The 26,026-nt window shown below is 34.2% G+C and overlaps 1 protein-coding gene across 1 annotated transcript in view; it reads left to right on the plus strand.

Moving 5' to 3' along the window:
- Positions 1 to 8,361: 8,361 nt before the first annotated feature.
- Positions 8,362 to 26,026, plus strand: part of LOC110093893 (ubiquitin-conjugating enzyme E2 5) — a 34,362-nt gene continuing 16,697 nt past the window's right edge. Inside the window, exons 1-5 of the mRNA XM_020818931.2 lie at positions 8,362 to 8,631; positions 8,718 to 8,797; positions 9,829 to 9,943; positions 10,050 to 10,102; positions 10,222 to 10,350. Of these exons, the coding sequence (XP_020674590.1) occupies positions 8,588 to 8,631; positions 8,718 to 8,797; positions 9,829 to 9,943; positions 10,050 to 10,102; positions 10,222 to 10,350 (421 nt within the window). The 5' untranslated portion in view covers positions 8,362 to 8,587. The remainder of the gene's footprint in view (positions 8,632 to 8,717; positions 8,798 to 9,828; positions 9,944 to 10,049; positions 10,103 to 10,221; positions 10,351 to 26,026) is intronic.

Below are 26,026 nucleotides of genomic sequence, written 5' to 3' on the forward strand. Positions count from 1 at the left end.
ACAATATCTACACAACTTTGATTATATTTCTGGGAACGATTTCACCAGTTATTTTGGAGTTCTACGCCATTATTGATCAATAAAAAAATATCAGCGATGTTTATTGATATGACTCCAGCATAGCCAATAAAGTCTATATATGCTCGTGAACAGTTATTATATTGGTGAATTTGTATTTTGTTAGGATTTTGAGTAAATTTGATAACTGCTCTACGCCGCCACAACTTATCGTACATTTTCAATTTTTCTGAGATTGATGAATTTTAATAGATATGCATATGAATGTTATATGGATTGCTCTACCATGATGTCTATATATTGACAATTGAACCTTTAGGACTATTGAATACTGTAAGACAAGTGGAAGCCTGGGTTGAACGTTGGTTGGAATTGAATGACCTGTACAGGAAGGTGGGCCGACGGCTTTATCTCTCTCTTTTGGTGACCTGCTGGGCTTTTTGAAGCTCATTATATGTGGTTAATATTTTCAGGTCAGGGCAAGGGAGCAGGAGATTGAGGTTGATCAGGAATCTCCAGGTTTTTGTTCTTTTTGGTTATAGTGATTCTTTTGTACTCAAGACAGGATAGATTCCAGTTCATAGTGTAGTTCATGAGTATTGTATATGATCTTTTGAGATATGAATCGACCTGTACATTGATGTTTTAAATGTTATAAATTTGTGTTAGACTGTCTGATTGATGTTATAGATAGCTCTGGTAAATGGTTTTAATGAATAGATTGAAATTCTTTCCAAGTTAGATCTTGGGGCATCACAGTATGCATGTAAGGGTAAAAGTGTTTGTGTATTCATTACCCAATATTGTATCATCCTAGAACTAATATATGTGCTCCTACAAAGTCCGAAACACATACACTGAGGAAAACCTTAAAAAAAATTACCCACTAATCTAACCTACCACCCATATGATGAAATACATGCATGCAATAAATGAAAGAGAGTGTAATATAAAAGAATTTCATTTATTTAATAATTTGAATATTTACAAGACTCGAACTCTACAGAAAAAAGGTGATCATGCTCCACCACAACAAACTCGGGTTCTAAGCCTGTTATCTATATAGAATTAGATACACCTGCTTAATGTCTTTGAGCTCCATATCTTATGTGGAATTCCAAAAGAGATTATCCCCTAAATGCATGGATATCATCTTTTGGAACCCAACTTATATATATAAGCAGATGCTTTTGACTCTTTTACAACATCGAAAACTGAACTACTCGATCTATAAACAAATATACTTTTTAACATACTCTGATACATATACATTGCATTTCCTAGGTATATTCTAATGCTTCTAATGCAGTCCTTAAAAATGCATAAGTGCATCAATATAAATAAAATGTATGACATATAGAATACATAAATATAAATAAAATGAAAAAGGGTTCTTTCCAAGCAAATCACCATTTTCTTTTACACATATTAATATCACATTTATTAATAGTAATAGCAACAAACAATTACTAAATCACATGTCTATATTCACTCATAATGCTTGTATTAACAATATTGATCTTAAATAAAAATACTTACTTCAATTAAAAAATATATACAAATTTGAATAACTTCTATTTTACCCAATAAAATTAAGTAATATTACAGTCAAAATCTCTAGCATATAAAAAAATACATAGTAGAAGTTATATAAATAAAAAAATATAATAAAATTAGTTATAGGGAGAATCAAACGGTTAAAATTAAAATATTTAAAAACAAAAGTAGGATCAGAGTCACCTACCACAATATGAGCATGTTCCATAAAAACAGGGAAGCGATCTAGCGGCTAAAATTAGTTTTTCTCTTTTTTCTCTCTCATCTTTCTTCCCTTCTCTTCCTTCTTCATTAAGGCATGGTTCTGAAATTTAAAATTTTTATTTAATAAAATTATTTCAAAAATCCGGGCTATCATAATTTACTCACTTTAGAAAAATATCGTCCATAATATTTTCCTTAAGAATTTGGGCACAAAATCAATACAAAAAACATTTGTACTATTAAAACTCAAATTGAGTCAAAATTAAATCACGAATCAAAACTCATCAAACTCAATCAATTCTTATCATACAGATTTCATTCAATCACATGTCATTCACTTACGCAATAAACTATGGATGCAAAATAATGCACCTTAATCTACATAATCTACCTTATTCATAATCAATTTTCTATAGCTTTGGAACAAATTAATCAATTATTCCAACAACCGCTCTGATACTAATTGTAACGCCCCAGAATCTAATATGAAATTTTTTTTTTATCTTTTAATAACAACACCATAGCTATTTAACTTCATTTATCATAAATAAATAATAAAAATAAATTATATAATTCAAAACATCAATACACATTTATATTTATTGATAAAAAAAATAAATCATATATAATACTTAGGAATTATGTAATCATAACATATTCTTGCATTCTTGATTACAAAAGACTAATTAAAATAAAAACGAACAGAACTTGAGGAATTTTGATTAGTCTTACACTCATGGACATATTCCCTAATTTAAAACTATTTAAATCACATATAATGGGCTAGAAAACCCAACAGGTCATCCAAATCCTATAATTGAATTCTAAGTATGATAAAAGAGCAATATACATGTCAGCAATCAAATCATAATAGTAATATTTATATGATCATAACTTAGTATAGAAATAGTTGAACTCACATACAATAGTAATAGAACTGATAAATACTAAAATAATATGGTATGAAAGCCAATAAAGCATTACAATGAAAAAACCAATACATGTGTTAAAACATAAGGCAATCGTCAAATGATAATTAGTAGAGGAATCATATAGATCGGTAAAGGCGTGTAGTTTGAATAACAGATTGTGATCTGTGTTGTATGTATATTTTGGTTAGTTTTAATTTTTTGCATGCTTAACTTTTATTTTGTTATTCTCGCTACTATCAAGCATTGTTGCTTCAAACTGTATAAATTTTGGATCATATATAGAAAATTATTTTGAGATTCAATAAATTTCTACTTTATTTTGCATTAAATAGTGGTTGTGTAGTATATAAATTGAAAGTTTTATTTTGATAATTATCCAATCAGATATTGGGGTCAGTTTTGTCAGAATTAGACACGATATGACCTATGTGATATCAGGTCATATCGAGTTGGGTTATGACATAGGCCATACGTACTATTCCGACCCATACCAACTTTGACCATCATATATGATGGAGCACCATTATTGACTACCATTATAATGACACCCAACGGTGCATAGGCATAGTGGAATGGAAGGCTTCAATGTAATGATCACCTAAAATCTAATTTGAAAGAATTACATCTTTTTATCTTTATAGTCATTAACTAGAGCTTACTAAATATTTGCACACAAAATATATAACAATAAAAAAAATACAATTACATTTTTATTCATTCAAAATTTATACGTTGATCTAGAGTACCAAAATAATATATACAATAATTATGATGCAACCAAAATAATCCATTATTAAAACAACACATCACATATTTCTTACCCTTACCTTAAAATAAATACAAATTATATAGTTAGTATATAGCTTAGTAAGTAACAAACATATATAACTGAAAATAATGCATAAAATAGAAATAATATATATGAAATCATAATCATATGAATAGTGTTATCATCAATCAATTAATATAATCAGTCAATCAATCATTATATATTATATATCATGTGTTATTAATCTCATTAGCCATCAATCATTATCTCCTTTATCAACATTCTTATTTATCATCAATCATATTTATCATCTATCCCATTTATCATCTATTGAACTTATCAATCCTCTAGTATATCTATCATCTATCGTCTTTCTTATTTATCATCCATCATCAATCATTTCTATAATCTATCATTTATATTATCTATCATCAATCATCAATCATATCTATCATCTATCTTATCTGTCATATATCATCAATCATATCTATTATCTGTCATATTTATCATATGCCTTATCAGCCGTTAGTCATCAATTTTCACTCATAAGTCTTATCACTTATCATTCTTCTTAATCATGTCAGTACCATTCCCCTCCATTTATATAGCACATCAATTCATTCATTTGCTTATTCTTACACTAATTTCATATTATGTATATAATAATAACAAACATCATGTATACTTCATGTGCAATGACCATATTATGTAGATTTATCTACTATGCTCATCAATATGCATGTATTATGCCAAAATGCATGTTATGCTAAATGAAAAGTAATTATATGCATGCCATGCATTTTATATTCATATATAGTACATTAACACGTGATCATTTTTCACTCAATATTTCCCTACTCATTTCAATTAAAATGTCATATAATCCAAACCACCTAGTGAAAATTTAATATAATCCAATCAAAACATTCAAAATAATGATATTTATCATACACCAAAAGTTAAATGGTGAAAGTTCATTAAAATGAGAGATATTATATTTTTACCAATGTTAGGAGAGAGAAATATATTAAACATAAAGTCATTGAAAAAAGATGTTGAGTATATATCACTTACCATGATAAAAATAATTTTGTAATAAAAGCGACAAACAAAAAAAACCTCAAAAGATCTTCTCTCTTATCTCACTCCTCTCCTCTCTCCCTTCTCTTCTCCTTCTTTTTTTTTTCTTTTCTTCCCTAGAAAGGTAACAAAGTGAAGCAAAGTCACTCAGGTGGTGAGGGATATTTTTTCTTTCTTGGCGCCCTACGCTTGCAAGTATAACGTCGTAGCGCTGCAATACAAATTTTCATATTTTTCAAACAAATTCATTTTTTTGAAATTCCAAGTTATTTTATTAGTTGAAATTAGATCTTGATTTTAAGATAAAGCAATTATAATTAGATCTACCATGTTGCTGTCCACCCTCCTTTATGTTGTCACGACCCAACCCGACCGGGACGGATCTCGCTCGCATCGGGTCGTGATGCCGGAACTTCAGACTGACTGAGCTGATTCCAGGATCTGGCTTTGGAATTTGTTTCAGAACTTTCTTCCAAACATACAGACAGAAACAGACGCACAGACACACAGAGCTACTATGAACATCAAATGCAGCGAAACAAATCATCTATCTTTTTTTTTCTTCCTCAAAAGAATCATATACAAATACAGCTCATGGCTTTCAGACATAAAGAAAAGCAGAACAGAAAAGTCATGACTGTACAAAAATCAAAAGTACAAAATACCTATAACGGATCGGACTCTGAACTCCTAGTCCAAGACTTCCTTCCCTTTCCCAGAACCTGAAAACCACACAGAAAATAAGGATGAGCTACACAGCTCAGCAAGACATCAAACCTTCAATCAAAATCCTCAGAATCCACATCAAACACATCAGATAAATTCCGTACAGAAATCAGATCAACAGAATCGTATATCAAATCAGAACAAAACAGAAATCATAATCAGAACAGAATCATACAGATCAGATCAAATCAGAACAGAATCGTACAGATCAGATCAAATTATATCGTACGGAAATCAGAAATCATATCAATTTAGAATATATCAAAAGTATGAATAGATTCCCTGACACTGACAGAATCTCAACGGATTCTAGCCCCTTATGCCTCCCTTCCCAGACACTGACAGAATCTCTCGAATTCTGGCCCCTTATGCCTCCCTTTGTGCTCATAGCAGCAGAACAGATGTGCTTATAGCACCAGAATAGAACTTATCATCAGATCCGGAACAGATTTATTTTCAGATTTCAGAGCTCATTTCAGATTTTTTTTCCCTGACACAGACAGGATCTCACAGGATCCTGACCCCTTATAACTCCCTTTTCATAGCACACAAGCAGAAATATATTAAACTTAAAGTCATTGAAAAAAGATGTTGAGTATATATCACTTACCATGATAAAAATAATTTTTGTAATAATAGCGACAAACAAAAAAAACCTCAAAAGATTTTCTCTCTTATCTCACTCCTCTCCTCTCTCCCTTCTCTTCTCCTTCTCCTTTTTTTTTCTTTTCTTCCCTAGAAAGGTAACAAAGTGAAGTAAAGTCACTTAGGTGGTGAGGGATATTTATATAAAATATATTAAAAATATTATTCAGTTCCCATTGCCATGGTATCCCAAACTACAACACTGTTGCATTGCATGTTGACTCCAAAGTTACTATAGAATAGAGACTTCAACGCCACGACGATGCTTTCTTGGCGCCACTACGCTTGCAAGTATAACGTCATAGCGCTGCAATACAAATTTTCATATTTTTCAAACAAATTCATTTTTATGAAATTCCAAGTTATTTTATTAGATGAAATTAGATCTTGATTTTAAGATAAAGCAATTATAATTAGATCTACCATGTTGCTGTCCACCCTCGTTTATGTAAGGATCATGTCCAATACTCATAGGATATAACCATGTAGCCTAATTCTATGGCTCCACATGTAGGGGCCTAATCTAATCAACACTATTGAATTAATAATTAGGAAAATTAGGGTTTTAAAATTCTAAGAGCTTATAAATTCGTAGCATGTTCATATTAATTCTCAATTTAGTGAAAAAAATGTTTTATTTTCCTAAAATAATGTTCTATATTTAAAAATTATAAAATGCATAATTAGGTTCTAAATTTTGATATTTTTAATTTATAGTTTGGTGGATGTCCTCCTCCTCTTTGGGTTCTTCTTGGTGGAAGACATACGTATTCTTCTTTTACTTGCTTATCTCTCTCCCAATCTCTCATAATATCTTCACCCATCTTCCTTGTATCATCGTACAATATTTCTTGAAAAGCTATAGACCTAAAAAAAATTATTCTTTTGAAGTTGTCAACCAAACTATTAATCCTATTGAAATAATTTTAGTTCTTCTTCCTCAATCACCCCTAAAGCACCTTAGATCTCCAACATCTACTCCATATCTACCTTTACAAATTCATCTAACATTGTATATCATTTACTATCCCACAAGAAACCCTTAAGCCCTCCAACGACACAATATTACATGACTAGTCAAATCTATCCAAATAATATCACCTTAACATAATCTTAATTTCCCTCCTTCATTTTGCCTCTAAACCATTTGGGATTTCACCAAAACCCTCTTGCTCAAATCTAATAAAATTATCGTAATATTATTATGTGGTTATATATCTTGAATCATCTATCATAAGAAATCCTAGATCCATGTCCCAAAAGAAAGCCCTTTGGTTCTCCATGGTCTGACCACTTATTTGACCCCTTCTTTTCAACCATCACCTCAAATAAAATTATTTCAACCACTCAAGTGTGTCCCTACATCCTCAGTACCCTACTACAACAAGAGAAAGCCCTTCTAAGGTTAGATCAATCATCTTAACTAGATGTTCATCTTTATAAGTGCTTGGTGTATCTCTATCCACTAAAAATTCTTCTTCATCTTTGTAGACAATGTCTAGTAAGGAAAATGCCCCCTAATGGACCCCTATTTTTGTAAGCAATGTCTACTTAAGCAATGCCCATTCCCTTATTAAACCAAATCCACTAGGAGACATTTCTCGTTTGTGCAGATAATATTTATATGGATCATAACTGACATTCTTTATAAAATCATAATGATAGAAATTTTTTTATTCTTGTTAATGATGTTTATAAGGATCATATCCATTTATAGTGGTTTTTTTTCATAGTTGGAACCTCTTTGTTGGAAAAAGACATCCTTATCTAGTCTCTTTGCTTGTTTAAGAGTTTGGATACCTCAAAATACTTAAAATATTCTTCTTAATCATCTATGCCCTTGCTTAGATTTATGTCTAATTTGAACGATTAGTGGGGTTCCCTCTTCACTCAAGCATTATGATGTATTTACATTGAGAGTTATGAGTTATCATATAAACTAGCTAGCGAGTTTAACCCTAGGCATTAGTATGACTAATGATTATGATATATTGTTCATCATTATACGTGAGTGTTCTTATCAGATAATTATAATCAATTTATTATATCTCATATGATCGTGCTAAAGATACAAGTAGTCTAGGATATGTCATCTTCTATATTTAGATCATATGAAAAGTCAACACTTTGAAAAATCCATCTTTATATCATTTTAAATTATTAAAAAATGTATATTTCTAAAACCATAAAAAATTTTAAAATTTTATTATATTTATTATTTTCATGTTTGCACTAGCAATTAGAATGACTTTTTACTTCAAATAAACTTTGAATGACTTTAATTTTGATAAATAATTTATAAATACACCTTAAAATAAAATAGAATATCCTTTACTAGAATAACACATTTTCTTAAGAAAAAAATAAAAAATAATAAAAGCATTTGATCGATCACGCATAGATTGTCAAATTTTGTCCTTTATTTTTTGTTCTGCCGTCTTCCATTCAGCTGCCCAAACAAAACTATTAGTTATTAATTTTTATAGTCTAGCTTTTACCGCTGCCGCCGTCACTCATTATCAGCTCCGTTCCCATCGGGAGCAAATATTTTTACTCTCGTCTAATTCTGCGAGAATCCATCTATATTCTCCTTCAGCTCCTTTCTTCTGAGTTGCAACCCTGAGAACAGGTCAAGGAGAAACCGAGAAGAACGGCCATGTCCTCTCCAAGCAAGCGCCGAGAAATGGATTTGATGAAACTGTGATATTCTGAGACTTCTGCTCACCAGTTCTGTTGGAAATATTTAATTTTGTTACTTATTTTCTTTGTTAATTTGATTATACTAGGATGATGAGTGATTATAGGGTTGAGATGGTTAACGATGGGATGCAGGAGTTCTTTGTGGATTTCCATGGACCTAAAGATAGTAAATTCCCCGTACTCATTTCTCTATTTTAGCTAAGATTAGGCTAAATAGTTCTTTTGTATTGTTTGTGACGACTGGTCTTGTTACATTTTTTTTTTTTTTTGAGCTAGCCAGATGAGGGCATTTAAATATTTTTTTTTTGAAATTTCATAATCTTTTATACATTTTTTCTTGATCGCCCATGGCTTTGACATGTTCCCTCGGAGCTGTTCATGGGAAAAAAGGGCAGCAAAGATGACCTTCTACTCAAAGATGTTTCCTTTTATCGTTGATGCAATAGGGTTATAGGAGTTTCTACCTCTTGGATCATCAACACATTAGTGTTATCCCAACTATTTGGGGTCCGTTTTATGAATGCTCACTTTCCATTGCTTCATGCTATTCTCACAAATCATTTTAAGCAACCTCTATTCATTTTAGCTTAGATGTACACCTTTCTAATACTCTTCCACTAGTTTTTAATCATGGAAAATTTACATACATATCACTTTATTTCATGCTATTTACATATCTAACACTCAAAACATTAATATTACATGTCTACCACACATATACAACTTTAATATCAAATATATCACTCCTATAATTCATTTCTACCATTCATACCATCCTATAAATTTTAATATTTTATTCCATGCACCCAAATTTATTCTATGGATGGTAGGCATATAATATTAATGTTTTAGGTGTTAGATATGTAAATAAGATGAAATAAAGTGGTATGTATGATCATTTATTAATTTATTCTTTCTTATTTTGCTACACGCCCATCTCAAAATTCTCATTTGCTGCATCTCAACTTAGTTATCAGTTGCCCGTTTTCTACCTCTTGGATACTCTTTTTATTTGTTTTCTAGCAATTAACTTTTGAAGGCGCCTTTTCTGTTTATCTCTCTTCTGCAGTTCTTATTTTCTTGGAAGTGTTGGAGTTCCTGGATAATATGGACACAACATTTTGTGGGTGTTTTTTTGCTATCTGCGTACATTTTCAATTTGAAGTATAATTTCTTTTGGTTCACAAATGTCAACAGGTCTTTACCAAGGAGGAGTGTGGAGAATCAAGGTTGGGCTACCTGATGCTTATCCCTATAAATCCCCATCAATTGGTTTTGTGAATAAGATATACCATCCAAATGTGGATGAGATGTAAGTCTTTGATTGCTTTTTTTTGCTATTTCTGTCCAGCAATTACACTTAGTTAATTTGGTTAAAGTTATTTTTGGAGCTTCTTATAGAATTTTTAATGTAACAGTTCAGGATCTGTTTGTTTGGATGTCATTAACCAGACTTGGAGCCCCATGTTTGGTAAATGAGCTTACTACTGATTTTCATGTTGAAGATGAATTGGCTGGTGTATAACTGTGTACAAAACTAGAATCTTCTTCTAGTTAGCATGTCCTAAAATTTTCTTTTGCCCTCTGCAGATCTTGTGAATGTATTTGAAGTTTTTCTTCCACAGCTTCTCTTGTATCCAAATCCTTCTGATCCATTGAATGGAGAGGCTGCAGCTTTAATGATGCGAGATAAATCTTCCTATGATCAGAGAGTGAAAGGTTAGTATGCTGGGATTTCTTTGTTCCATATATATAAGTTCTTTTCGTAGTCTTGTACTAAGTTTCATACCAGGTTATGAGTAAAAACTTATGTTCTTAGTCTATTTATGTTCCCTTGTTCTGATGAAGAAAGTGGATTTCAATTGCTTACATATCATTATTTGTGAAAAACTACTGGTGCCTCAATTTTAAAACCATTATGTGTTTTAGCCACCCTATTGAGCACTTTCTATTGGGATTTTGGTGCTTGACTTTCATGAAAGTAGAGTTTTAACTTTTATTGATTGTGACAAAAATAAAGTTGCAAGTTTTTATTTAGTTTGAATGGGTGAACTCCCAAGATATCTGGTGAACTTGAGAGGCTTATGTTGTACTTACTAGGCTCATAAAGAACTTTTTCAGAGCTTACTCAACCCAAGGCTTAGCTAGGCTTATTTTTTCAAAACACCTATGATGCACGGACACGGAGAATCGGACACGACACGACACGGACACGGGACACAATTTTTTTTGAAAATATAGGACACGGGTACGGCCCGGACACGACATTACATTTTTTTGTATAGTGTATAGATATTAATGTAACATTATATTAAAAATGACAAACAATAAATAAATGACATGATAACTTGTCTAGCTTATAATATAAAATATTTAGTACAAAATGTCTAGTACAACCACAAAACTATAAGCAAATAATCACTTACTACAACATCAAGCATTCAAGCTTCAACTACTAGGATTAGCTTTAGATGTTTGTTTTTTGCCTTCAATATCATCATCATTGAATATCACTACTTTCAACTCTGGTTCAACAGGAGAAATATTTGCAATATTTCATTGGATATCATATAATGAAAGTTGGTTCTTCTTTATATCTTTTTACTTCTCTTGTTCGCTAGTTCTCTCCCATAATATTTCTTTATCCTCTAATCTAAATCACAAAGAATGCATTTATTTACTTCTATACTTCTCTAATTCTCTAGTTCTCTCTCATAATAGTTCATTGGATATCATATATTTACAATTAAAATAGTTTTTTCATAAAAAAATTAGGTCACACGTGTCCCAGCCGTGTTCGAAACGTGTCCCAGCCGTGTCTGAAACGTGTCCCAGCCGTGTCGGGTTAAATTTAAACATTATTTTAATCGGACACGTGTATGCCGTGTCCGACACGTGTCCCAGCCGTGTCGGGCACGTGTCCGTGTCTGACACGTGACCGACACTGCATTCTCTCTTCAAGAGGTGTGTCGGTGCATTATAGCAAAACACAGAAGCTACTTGCCTAAGTTAAAAAAACTACTCGATTGCAGTCCATTCGAACAAGTCAGCAACTTCATCCGATGAATTTGTGACATCACCTAGTAATTGATTCAATCAATTTTTTGTGTACTGCCATGTATTATAGGCTAAATGTCTCATATTCGATTGTTGTTTTTATCATTTTTCTTGTAGTGCCCAAACCCTAGCCTGGACCTATAATAGGAAGTTAAATGGAGGACCGAAGATCTGGGCACTCAACTTGTGTATTCTTGTACATCTATTAAAATTCCAAAACTTCTTTCAAGATTCTAACTTCCTCTCTCTTCCTTTGTTCTGGTCTTACCTTGTGAATCTTGCTAGTAAGATCTTGGCATTGCCCATGGAGAAAATTGGTTCCAACTTCTTCAAAAATGTGGTGAACGTGGATTGATGTCAGGAACTAAAAATTAAGCACTTCAAAAAGTAGAGTTATAAAAAAGGGATTTGTGACATGGAGAACCATGATTTTGTGAGGAACAAGCAACTGATAGAGATGGAATAGAGAATCACTAGAATGATCTAAGGAGATTTGGTGCATTTTCTCATAGCTGCTCCAAGGGAAGGGTGGTGATGCTAGAAGGATACTCATATTCAATCACTCAAAATGACTCTCAAGAGAAAGAACATTAATTTCGACCCCAACAAGAAACTTACTATATAGACAACAACGAAGAATCCACTTCCGTCCATGGTGAATCAAAAGAGGTAACCATAGCTAATGAAGGAGTTTTAAAAGGAGATATTGGAGACAAAGCTTTCAGTGAAGGTCAAACTCCCCCGCCTCAACTCCCACGATGGAAAGGCAGATCTTGTCGACTATGTGGTTTATTTCAAGTTAGCTACCTCACTGTTAAACATCAATGGCATTTTGAAGTGATTATTATTTCTCACCATTTTCAATAATTATCTCTTACGTGTTTCTTATGCTTTCACTAGGAATAATAACATCTTTCATTAAATTCAAAATGATGTTCATCACCCAATTTCCAAGTGTCCAAAAGTCATTAAAGAACTTGCAAGCCCTCTTGAAGATCAGATAAGAACCCAAAGAGTCGCTATGAAAATTTTATTACTCACTTCTGGCATGTGATGCTAAACATCAAAGAATTAGAACCTATAGTCACCCTTACTCTGGTAACCTAAGGACTTATAAAAAGACCATTCGAGTATGCACTTGGATTGAAGCAAGACATTAGCAAAAATATTAGAACTGATCAATAATCACATAAATGTAGAAGAAAATAATCATGAGGAAGTTTCAAAGCCTTAACATTTTGAATATTAGAATTTGTGACGACACGACATCAATTGATTAGAGACTAAGGTGACTTCAATTCAGCTAAATTTAGGACTTGTCATGATACTTTCCATAATCAACCATTACACCATTATTTTGAGTTGTGAATTGAATGTAGGAGCTCACAGGAGAATCTGCCACTAAGGAATAATTTGATCATAATTGCTAGAAATGTTGCTCATACCTCTTTTTGAGTATCTTAGATCAAGTTAGTGAACACAATTAAAGATAAAACATATTTTTGTTAGCCGTCTCCATGATCCTAACCACATACTCCGAATCTGATAAGATATTGTGCTTTCCGTAAGGTTAGATCATGGCACAGAAGATTGTTCATATCTTCATGGAATAGTTGAAGAATTTGCCAAGGCATAAAAATTGTAAGAGTTTCAATTTGCGCAAGCTGAAAAACAATTATAAAACAAAGATGAAGTCGCTTTAGCACGAGATATCCAACTAACATGAAGTATGCTATAAGTATGAAGCATTTTTGTAAAATTTACATTTATATTGCGCTTCTTATAATAGAAGGTACTAAAATATCTTTCTATTTTGATTACTTTACAGCACAACAATGTATTTGTTCATACTTACTCCTCATTGACAGACATTTTTAAATTGGTATTGGTAATACTCAAAGAATTAGATCATTACTCATAACATAACTTGGGAAATTAGAGATATTGTTCTCTTTGGCCTAATAGCCTTACGGTTTTGTCCATTTGATGTAATTTTCTAGGATGTCATCTATTCTAGGAGTGCTTCGATATGAGCACGCTTAACTTTGGAGTTTCTAAACGGTTCCTTTATGTTTAAAAGTTTAAGTTTATTTTTATAAGAGGTTTCACAGTTTAATGGTCCAACTTAGAGGTGTCAAAAACTGACCCAACCCGAAAAATTCCGGGTTCAGGTCAACTCGTTTATTATACGGGTGAGGTTCAGGTTTGAGTTATCGACCTGTTTATAAAATCGGGTCGGGTTCCGGTTTACCTGAAAACCCGAAATCGACCTATTTTGACCTGAAATATTACTCCATCTAGTCCCGTTAGATAAAAAATTAAAAAAGTTTAATGACCCTGCCTACGTCCACAGTTTCCACACTTAAAAATATTTAGTAGTCATAATGTCATATCCACTGATCCACATGTCAGATAAAAGATTAAAAATGTGATTCTCTATTAAATTTGATCATGTTATTACTGCCTCTTTCCCCAAATAAAAAATTTTCCTCTGTTTGTTGCCATTTCAAAAGACTCAAAACGTAAAGGGTAGTCACTACTCACTAGTCATGTCCTGACGTTCGCTTGCCATCCGAAATGGCGAGCTAGCTCGTCTCGTCATATTTGGCCGCATCATTGGCCCATTGTCATCCGCTGCCGGGAGGTCGTCGGGAAGTCACACCGGAAGTCGGAACTACTCAAGAAAGTCACGCCATGAGCTTGCCTTCTTTGTTGCGGTCGTTCGGAACTCGGTGTTGTCGTGTCCGCGGGTTGGGTCGGGTTGACTCGAACCCAAAGCAGGTGGGGTTCGGGTCTGAAAAATCAACCCGTTTGCCTTCGGGTTCGGGTCCGAATTAACCTGTTTACAAAAATGGGTCGGGTTTGAGTTGACCCGAATAGTGCCGTGTCAATTCGGGTTCGACCCGAACCCGACATGTGACCCGAAATTGACACCCTTAGTCCAACTCTTTTGGAATGTCATCTCAAAGAATTGAAAGGACTTCTTTGAAGATGTTTTCTCCAATAACTTGTAACAAATTTTCTTCTGCTCCTCTACAATTTATATCAACCTCTATAATTTGTTTTTAAGAATAGTGAAACATATTTACTGGTCTTATTAGTGGATGCAAATCATAAGATTGATTAACTTTAAATCAACCCATAACTTATCACCAATTGTAAATGTAGAATCCCAACTAAATGTCAAGGAAATTGTGTTCTGTTCCTATGTATGCAATGCAAGCACAAGTGGTGGGGTGGTCAGCACGCTAAACCTTCTTATTCAAGTAATGATCGATCATGAATAACCTCAACCAAATTTAAAAATGCTGTCTCAAATAGCCAATCCTCTTATCATCCCAACTATTTATTTCCGAATGGAAACATAAAAGACCAACTGCATGTCCTGGAATTTGTGTTCAATTCTTGTGTACACAATGTAAGCTCAGGTGGCTAAGTTGGCATTGAGCTATATGATATCAAACTACTTTAAGTCATCGTGTCTCTTTTTCATGCTCTCAGTCAATTGGACTCTCCTGTGCTTAAAGCATCTCTTTGGGTTAGTCTCTTTAATATTCATGAACTCAGAAAAGTTGTTTTTTGGCGTTCACAATTTTGGTGAATTTTTAGAGTTTTTTACCATTTTGATGTACCTTTTTGCAATTTGTTTTTCTTTTCAAACAGCAACAACAACAACAACATCAAGCCTTTATCCCACTACGTGGGGTCGGCTCACTTGTTTTTCTTTTCAAAAAAAAAAAATGGTTACCCTAACCAAACATGGAGAGTCCTATTCCAAACTTTTTTTAATGAAATCTTGTAGTGTCATCTCAAAATCCTTCCTTCTTTGGCTTTTGTTTGTAGATATTGTGCATGGCCTGAGGAGATAAGGGAACTTGAAATCTTAATAAATGAAATTTCTTTGCAAATTTAAAAATATTGGAAAAGTATTCAAGGTGTTTGTTAGACCGGCTTATGCGAATAAAGGCAGACTTTTCCTCCTCCTGTACGCGCCGAATGCACACACGGCGTGTATGAGCTGTTTAGGAAGGATTTTTGAAAGAGGGAAATTTGAATGTAGGCATTGTTTAGGGATTTCCTTTTGACTTGTATGCATTAAATAATTTGTTTTCCTAGGGTTAGGGCATCTTGAATTTGGCTGATATTTGAGATCTCTTATTTCTTTGGGCTCTAGCGGCGTCTAGAGATTTGGGAGATAAAGATCATCCTCTCGAATAGAGCATCAATTGTATCTTGCTATTTCCCGTTTCCCTTTCATCAAATAATACAAAATTTATATTGTTTCATACTTTTGTGGGATTTTTGTGGAGAATTCTCGCTGTTTTCTGAAGATTGATAGGAAATACTTGAGATCTACAAGTGTTTACTATCAAATTGATATCAGAGCAGATTTTGGTATTTTTTTGGGGTTTTTTCTATAAAAACGAGCTGCTGTTTTTCAGCCGGAAGAGGGGCTATTTGCTATTTTCAAGGGTCGAATTTTAGAATTTTGAGTCTACAAAGATCCGGGCATTGATGGCGGCCAAGAAATTGGATGCATTTGAGGAACGTCTCGAAGTGGAGATCAGACAAATGAAATCTGAAATTTTAGATCTATAAACTCATGTTTCGGATTTAAAGAAAGACATTTCAGCCATCAACAAGAAGATGGATGAGATCAGCCTGTGGGAGATGTTGAAGAAAGTGCTTGAGGGCCAAATCAAAATATCGCCGTCGGAGATGAGGGGGAGGGAAGGTGCCGACAGCCAGGGAGATGGGAAAAAGCATAAACCAATCAAGCAAAGGGGAGATCAGTAGGGGGAGACTCGAAAGGGATAAGAGAGAATACCTCTCTTAAAGCCTATTCATAGGGAGGAACCGAACAGAGGGTATGAGGAGAGGCAGGTAAAGAAAGAACGAAGATGTGCTGATTTAGAGAGGAGTGGGGTGAGATTGAAAAGGGAAATGAGTAATTATGACCAAAGGGGGGCTGGATTTGAAAAGGGAGAGGCTTGTTATGATTCATGGGGTGTTGAATTTGAGAGGATAAAATGAGAATTTAATGGAAGGTTGGGATATGAACGTAGAAGGGATGATTGTGACACTTGGGGGGAACCACCCATTGGGAAAGGGGAAATTATGAAGGGAACAAAGGGAACGGAGGCGATTTGAGGGTGCAAAAACTGAAGATGCCTATCTTTGAGGGAGATGATGCACATGGGTGGATTTACAGGGTGGAAAGGTATTTTACTGTCAATGGGTTGACGGAGGAGAAAAAGCTGACGGCATCCAAGCTATGTTTGGAAGGGAAAGCTTTAGCATGTTACCAATGTAGGGATACGAGGTGACCGATAAAGACCTGGAGGGAGCTTAAGGACTGCATGTTGGAACGTTTCCAAACCAATAATGGAGGGGACTTCTACGAGCATTTCTTCGCTTTGATGAAGGAGAGGATAGTGGAGTACCATGAGCAATTTGAGTACCTTGCCAGTCGATTGGATCGGCTTCCAAAGACTGTACTGGAGGGAAAATTTATGAAAGAACTGAAATTAAAGATCCGTGCAGCAGTCAGAGTGATGAAACCTCGGGACTTGAGAGAGTCTATGAAGCTAGCTCAGTTGGTGGAGGATCAGAGGCACCTGGAAAAAAGAAAAGGAGACAGCAGTTTAGGAGGCTCATACAGGATGACCACCACCTTTTTGGAAAGCAAGGAGCCAACAACGGATCCCCTTTTCGAAAGAGAAGATTGCTGGAGGAAGACCTGGGGACAACTTTAAGAAACTCACAGAAACATAATTACAACAGAATAGAACAAGGGATTTGTTTCAGATGTGATGAGAGGTATGCGTCGGGGCTTAGGTGTAAGGACCAAACTCTTTAGGTTCTTACCATTTGTGACGAAGAAGGAATGGAGGAGGGTGTCGTATTTCCATCTTGCGAACAAGATGGATCTTTGGAATGGGAGTAGTGTTAGACTGATCCATTGAACCGGTCTAGCCGGTCTAACAGGACCGGCTTAACGCGAACAAAGGCAGGCTTTTTCACCTCCTATATGTGCTGAATGCACGCACGACATGCGTGAGCTATTTAGGAAGGATTTTTGAGGGAGTTAGGAAGGAAATTTGAATGTAGGGACTATTTAGGGATTCCTTTTGATTTTTATGCATTAAATAATTTATTTTCCTAGGGTTAAGGCATCTGGAATTTGGATAAAATTTGAGATGTCTTAGTTTCTTTGGGCTCTAGTGGCGTTTAGAGATTTGGGAGAAAAAGATCATCCTCTCGAATAGAGGATCAATTGTATCTTGCTATTTTCTGTTTCCCTTTCATCAAATAATACAAATTTTCTATTGTTTCGTGGTTTTGTGTGCATTTTGGTGGAGAATTCTCGCTGTTTTTCAAAGATTGATAGGAAATACTTGAGATCTACAAGTGTTTCCTATCAGTGCTGCATCAGCATGCTCAAATAAAATAATTATGTTGCCAACAATTATGATTTTTTATGATTTTTGAGACCAATACCCATGTATTGATTTGAAGGTCCTCAATGATGTGTGATGGCAACAAAAGGTACTTTAAGGACCAGAGAATGTATGTTTAGATATTTTAACACTCTCAATAAATATGAGAAAAAAAATGCAAATATCTTCTTTAAGAGATTTTTTTTAATGTTATTGACTTTGTTATTGTTTATTTCCTTAATAGGACTAGATTAGCATACAGACATTCTACTTACCTCACTACTGAAGCAGAAGAAGAGCTTGTGTCACATTGTTTATGGAAATCTAAAAATGTATGCTCATCAAATGCACAAAAGTTCGGAGCACTATGAGTTTAACAAAAATTGATGGATGTTATATAAATGGGGTGTATTATTTAATTTTTTGAGTATTTTATTAGGATAGTTCATTTGTGCAAGTTTTCAACTCATCCTATTAAATTTCAAGTTACCACAATATGCAATTAATGCAATGAGAAAAGTTGGAAGGACAATGTTAAATATTATTTAATACAAAAAAAAAAAATTGGAAGTATACTTGCTTTTCTGTTGATCCACAGACAATCCAATACTCATGTTCTCACCCCTGTAATTGTTGTCTCTTTTTTGTTTATCGCTATCAACTTGTTTTCCCACTAATGTGTCGTTGCTATCATTGTGATCCGCTTCCCAAGCTTATGCCTCTCTTTTTCTGATATAGCATTCTAGCCGATTGGAATTCTTGTGGTATCCTTCTTTATCACTTATGTTAGTTGGTTGTTTTCCTTGCTCGGCTCTTGCACGAACCCAAGAAGTGCTATAACCAAGAGTTGGGCTTTCTATGGAAGGATTTATTCTATTGAAATTCATGAAGGATATATTTAATCCTGTTTTTACATAGATGTAGAAAGATTTTGAGAAGTTTCTTATGTTAGGTTCGTTATGGGCTATAAATAAGCTTTGCAAAAATTATTGGACATTGATTATTGTGATAATAATTTCCTCAATTGTTGTGTTTGTGTTGATTGGATGTGTAATTTTTTTTAGTGCTCCATTAGTGTTGACAGTTACTTTAAGGGGTGTGTCTCCTTGTATTAGTGTGAGGCCTAGTTATGGTTTTTCTTTTAGGTGTTGTTTATCATCTTTTTTTGTTTCAATTTGTTTATTTGTTGGGTCTTGCGCGTGTGACTGAAATTTTGTCAAGTGTGATATGTTTCATATTTCTTTTTCATTGTGAATTTGGTCATGATTTAAACTTTATGTTCTTTCATTATTTTTTTTTTAGAATTTTAGATTTTGGCGATTATTATTTTAATGTTAAATGAAAAGAGTATTTGTTGTTTAACATTAAAAATGATTGATTTTTACTAAAGATAAGAGTTGATAACATGTGAATGGTCATTTATGTATTTGTTTTACATTAACCATTCTACATCAAATAAATGTCAGAGCTTAGATTGGTGTCAATATGTCACTCATAACTGAGTGAATTATCGGGGTCAGCTAACATATCCCAAGGATGATGATTTTTGCAAAACAACTAAAAGATTTACTAATAACACTTGATCAACTAAGCTTAGTCATCAATTAAATTAACGAGCAACATAATACATTGGAGACTAATCAATTATGCTCTTAGGAACTTTACAGCAAATCTAGCCTTAACGAAGGACATATTCACAAAATCATTAGGAGCGAGAGACTCATCATGAAATCATCGATTAAAAAGGCGTTCGAGGCGGACGCCTCGAGGCGGAGGTCGGGCGAACTGAGGCTTAAGCCTCGAACGCTCGGGCGAGGCTTACGCCTTTTTCCACGGAGGCGTACGCCTCACCGCGTGAGGCGTCGAGGCGCATCGAGGCAGCGCCTCGAAAGTGAGAAAGTTACCTTCACAGTCAGCGAGCTCCCGTTGTTTCTTCCGATCAAAATGTTGTAGCTTACGATTCGGCAGGAAAGGGAAAGTCGTCGAAGGAGCAAAGTCGAACAGCCACGAAGGAGCTAAAGAAGCGACGCGTGCAATCTCTACACTTCCTGTGAAGCAACGAAGCCGAACAGCAAGGACGAAAAGAGAAGATGAAAGGCAAACCGTAGACACAACTAAGTTATTATTGATTAACTTAGTTAATATAATTTAAAATATTAATAATTAAACAAATTAATTAAATAATTAATAATATAATTAGTGCATGAATTAATTATCTATTTTAACTTAACTGAATAATTAGTATTATAATTATTAATTAAATTTTAATATAATTAGCCTAATTAATATAAATTACATATAAATTACGCGGTATGCTCGGTACTGAGTTGTACATGCTCGGTACTGAGCGGTACATGCTCGGTACTGAGCGATACATGCTCGGTATCGAGCATATACAACAAGCAGAATTTCAAAATTACTCTTATAATATAATTTTGTTCCCCGTCAGGGGGCAGCGCCCCCTTGGACCCCTGGCAGACTGGTATATTTTTGTATTCATGTTATTTTATTATTGGTAGTCCAAATAATTGTTATTTTTTATCATTATTTAAAATTTTAAATTAATTTATTTTAATCGTTTTGAGGCTTACGCCTCGATCCGCCTCGAGGCTTACGCCTCGCCTCGCTTAGAAAAAACGCCTCGATTCCCGATTTCGCCTTTTAAAACCTTGCATGAAATAAATGACCAAGATAGACATTATAGGGAATTAAACGAATAAAAATTATAATAATAATAGGCAACAACTTTTTGCTATTGGTGATGACAGAAATAAGGAACTTAAAGTTGTGTGCTACTTTTAATGGGATGATAATAGATTTTGAAGCTTTACCTAATTAATTTCTTTTATAGATAAACGATGTTGGAGTAAGGTATGTGAAGCTAGAACTTAATGGCAAAGTAAAATGTGTTGGATGGCTGTTGAGAGATAAAGGGGAAGATTGGAGTTAGAATCTACCATTAAATTTGTTAAAATAAACTAATTTTTTTAAAAAATGTATTCTTATCCAACCTTTGATCTGTGGGATTGAGGAATATAACTTACTAAATTAAGGCACAAGGGCTGCAACTAAATATGCTAAAAATTTTGAAGAGTTATTTTTATGTTTTAAAATTAGGGATGATTTCATACATGTTGCTTTTTATGTTTAAAACTGATTTAAAACATGAATTTAAAAGAGAGTTGACCCCACATACCATTAATTTGTTTGAGGATGCTTTTCAATTTGATAGGAATTCCTCTTTTCTTCAAAATAGTTAACTCAAATGATTGCATCAAAATGTGGTAACACTACTTTCAATAAAGATTCAAGATATATAGTAAGGCTTATTTTAGATGTCACCCAATGGATTATATTGCAACTGAGTGAAAAAAAATAAAAAAATAAATAAAAATTGCAACTGAGTGTTATAGTAGAACTTATATGTCAATTTTGAAGGGGAGAGTAATTTGATGAGGAAATAAATGTTTCAGAGAATGTCTCGGTTGAGAACTCTTTGAAGGTTATATAATGCTCCATTGCCACAATTAAGGTCAAATCTAATTGAAAAAGAACTTCAATTCTTATTCATTCTCCAACATGAAAAATTTTGTAAGCTCATCAATGATGGTGGGAGTTGTATGAATTTTGTTGTTATTTCTACCCTTGAATGCATGAAATTAAAAGTTGAATGACACCCATAACCTTACAGAGTAGCTTGGGTAGATGAAATTATAATTTTCCTAATCCAACAATGTTTGATGTACATTCAAATTGTCTTATATATTGATAAGATCTAGTGTGATGACTGATGACTTATTGATTGATGTTGTACAATTTATTCCAGGCATACCTTGGTTGTATGTTTTCATTGACTCATTTTGAGAAGTGCAACACATAATGTGTTTAAAACCAATGGTATGAGGATCATTTTAAAACTATCAATCATAAAAAATCTTCCATGTCTGACATGTCAGTGGCATTTAATGAATTAAAGAAACCTTTGCATATCATGATCCAACATGCTTTTGAAAAGGAGAGCCAAGTTGAGGGAGTAATTTATGTTTTGATAACCGATGTAGGTAAAAGTATCAGATTTTCCCTTAATGGGTATTTATTTTTTGGCTGAAATCCCCCCTATTGGACTTGGCCCATTTTTCCTTGGCGGATGGTTTTCTGGCTGTTTGGTTTTTGGGCTAGCCGAACCCCTCTCTTGGGTATTTCCCCTGATTTGGCTGGTCTGGTCATTGGTTTCCCTGACTGTTTTGTTCCTGGGTTGGCTGTTGGTCTTCTGTGTATTTGATTCCTGTGCTGGTCGTGCCTCTTTCTTGGTAATTTCTCATAAATTCTGGCCGCTTCTATTGAAGGCTTGGGTGGCACCTTTTGGGGGTTGTTTGGATTTCTTTTTTCCTATTTAAAGAGGGTTGTTTGTTGCTGTTTTTGGATGGATTATGGATAATTTTTGGAATGTAAAACCTGCGGGTTTGTAATAGCTTGCGATCTATTGTCTTCTTTCTCTCTTTCTCCTTCTAATTTGTCTTGCCGGTCTTTTATCTTTTTCTTCTATCCATGGTTGTCATTCCACTTGTATCTTTCTTCTCAAAATTATGATAAATTTATGTTTATGGAAAGGAAGTCTTGTTTTGTTGGCAAAATTAGTGTCTTGAGTTTGCAACCTTAGTATCTTATTTTTTGTAATTATTGGTTGCATCAATCTGGTATCAGAGCGTTTAGGTTATCATGTGTCTGTTTTTTTTTTTTAAAGAAAAGCCAAAACAAACAAGTTGAAGGCAATCAAGAAAGTCATCTAACTATGCTTTGGATTCCTGAGGACATGCTTCCAACAACAAAATGGAGTCCACCTCGAATATATTTTTCTAATCCTCTACAAAATGAGCTTCTCAAGATTCAATGACAACTACATTTAAGTACCGAGAAATTTGAAATTAAGAAGTTTCAACTCCTGTTCGAATTTGAACGAGAAAAGAAGAAAAAAGAAATACACAACTTTGACTAAGGATTTAGATATGGCACAATTTTCTCAAGTTGGAAGTCCAGAAACTATCTCATCAGGTGATGAGATTTCTCCACCAAGGGAGAATTGATGTAGGCAAAAGTATCAGTTTTTTCCTTTAATGGGTATTTATTGTTGGGTTGAAATCCCCCTATTGGGCTTGGCCCATTTTTCCTTCGCTGATGGTTTTCTAACTGTTTGGTTTCTGGGTTGGCCGAACCCCTCTCTTGGGTATTTCCCATGGTTTGGCTGGTCTGGCTGTTGGTTTTCCTGGATGTTTGGTTCCTGGGCTGGCTGTTGGTCTTCTAGCTATTTGATTCCTGTGCTGGCTGTGTCTCTTTCTTGGTGGTTTCTCATAAATTATGGCTGCTCCTATTAGAGGCTTGGGCGGCACCTTTTGGGGGATGTTTGAATTCCTCTTTCCCTATTTAAAGGGGGCTATTTGCTGGTGTTTTTAGATGGATTATGGATACTTTTTGGAATGTAAAACATGCGGGTTTGTAATAGCTTGCAAGCTATTGTCTTCTTTCTCTTTTTCTCCTTCGAATTCGTCTGGGTCTTCTATTCATGATTGTCATTCCACTTGTATCTTTCTTCTCTAAATTTTGATAAGTTTATATTTATGGAAAGGAAGTCTTGTTTTGTTGGCAATATTAGTGTCTTGAGTTTGCAACCTTAGCATCTTACTTTTATATTTTTTGGATCCCATCAATAACTATCGAATTGAACCGATATATGAACAAGACCATATCAAGCTTGTGGATGCTAATTAGTTATCATACAAATTTAAGAGTTGTCTTAGTGAATTGCCTTATGAATTGCAACTGCTCAGTGATATTTAACACGACATTGATTTGATCATTGTGTTATTATTGCTCAATGATGCACCGACAATTTTTCTTAATGAGGTATGTAGTGTTTGACACATTTTAAACACTGAAATAGGTCTGACACGCCTCTAACACTTGTTGGACAGGATGATGTGTCCAATTAGAATAATATTAATTGAATATGGTGTCTTAAATATTTTATGGAAAAAACTATTTTAAAATATAATTCCTTATATTTAATTTTTATTTATTAAAAACTAAAAAAATTCTTATTTTCTAATGATTACCGCAAATCAATCGCTCACACTCAATATATCATCCTTGAACATTCCCATTTTCACTTCTCTCTAGCGGGTCATAGCAAGGTTTTCGCATTGACGCTATCTCAACGTCATTGTCTGAAATCATCTTGACATTAGTATTCAATGTTGTTGTTTTGACATTGATGTCTGATGTTTGTAATCTCTTCACCCATAGTGATGCAAGCAAAAATTTGGGAAGGGCCCAAATTTTTGCGAGCAAAGAGTGATGCAACCAAAAAATATAGGGGACCCTATATTTTTTTATCACAGAAAAGAAAATTGATCTCCATATAAAAAAGAAGACACAAAATACCTCAAAAAGAAGAGGTAACTTAATTAAGACTAAGCAGCGGAAATTAAAACTATAAATGATGATTTCAACAACTTAAACTCTTACAAACGACTCCAAATAAAATAAAAATACACCCTAAAGTTGCTTCACTTAGAGAAGAAGGATACAGGTGGAGTGGCACTTGTGGAGAGACGAAAGAGGTTAGAAGCCCGAGAAGAAAGGTTGGAAAGAGCCCGCAGGATTTCCGGAGGGGATGAGAAAGAAGGGTGGAAAAGAGCCCGCAGGATTTCCAAAGCAAACCCGCAAGTTATAGCTTTTCCAAAAATCACATTTTCATAACATAACTTCAAACATTACAAATCCCCCATATATATAGGTATGTAAGGGAATACAAAGAGACACTAACATTAATTATCACAAGAACCTAAACATCACAAGTATTAATCCCAAATGCTATGCACGAAAAAACACACCCAAGCCAAGGAACCGAAGGGGCAACCGCGGGAACCAAGGAGGCCGCACGGTTCCAAGGAGTCACGGTCACGGAAAGGAGCCCAGGCACGGGAAATCCAGCAGCCGGCCGGAATCTCAAGGGGAAAAAAGACAAAATACTAAAGGCTATGGTGGAATTCAAGGAGTCATGCATAGGAAGACTAAACAACTAACTTGGGATTCCAAAAGCCCTTTTTGGAACCCCAAGAGACATCATAAAAGAAGACTTTAAAACCCTAAATAACATTTAATAAAAAGTAAGATAATAAATGAACTAAAATGTTAGCTAATAATGAGCTAACCCTTAGTTCAATAAGTGAACTAAAGACCAGCTCATAAATGAGCTAAAATTTCAGCTCAATTTTGATTGAGCTAGTAGACTCAAGGGAAGCTAAAATACATATTATTTTGGACATGAGTTGACCCCCCTTTGTCTACATCAGACTCCCCTTCTTGCGAACTCAGCTCCTGATGAGTTGGTTGTTGTTGATTCCCTTGAAGAGGTAAATAGTGATCATCCAGCTCTTTGAGTTTCTCGCCAAATCTCTTCAAAATTTCTTCCTGTTCTTTTTCAAATTGCTGTTGCAGATATCTTTTGTACTTCTCGAATTTTTGATCATATAGGTACATGTGATACTGAAGCTTGTATAAACGATCTTGAAGTGGGTCAGTAGAATCTCCTTCTGTAGGTAACCATCTGTCCAATGGAAGTGGGACATCAGGATTGTCATGATTGATCACCTCCATAAATGAAGCTATTTTTTGTTGTTTTCCATTTTTTGACTGACTCAAAAAAGACTCAAAAAATAATCAACCTAAACTTAGACTCACAATAAGACTCAGACTTGATAAAACAAAAACAAGACTTGACAACTTAAACCTAGGACTTCCTAACTTGCTCTGATACCAAAATAATGCAGGCAAAAAATATAGGGGACCTTATACTTCTCGACCGCAAAAGAAAATAGACTTCCTATATAAAAGAAGAC

This window comes from Dendrobium catenatum, unplaced genomic scaffold (genome assembly GCF_001605985.2).
Source record: "Dendrobium catenatum unplaced genomic scaffold, ASM160598v2 fragScaff_scaffold_980, whole genome shotgun sequence".
In the NCBI taxonomy this organism is placed as follows: Eukaryota; Viridiplantae; Streptophyta; class Magnoliopsida; order Asparagales; family Orchidaceae; genus Dendrobium; species Dendrobium catenatum.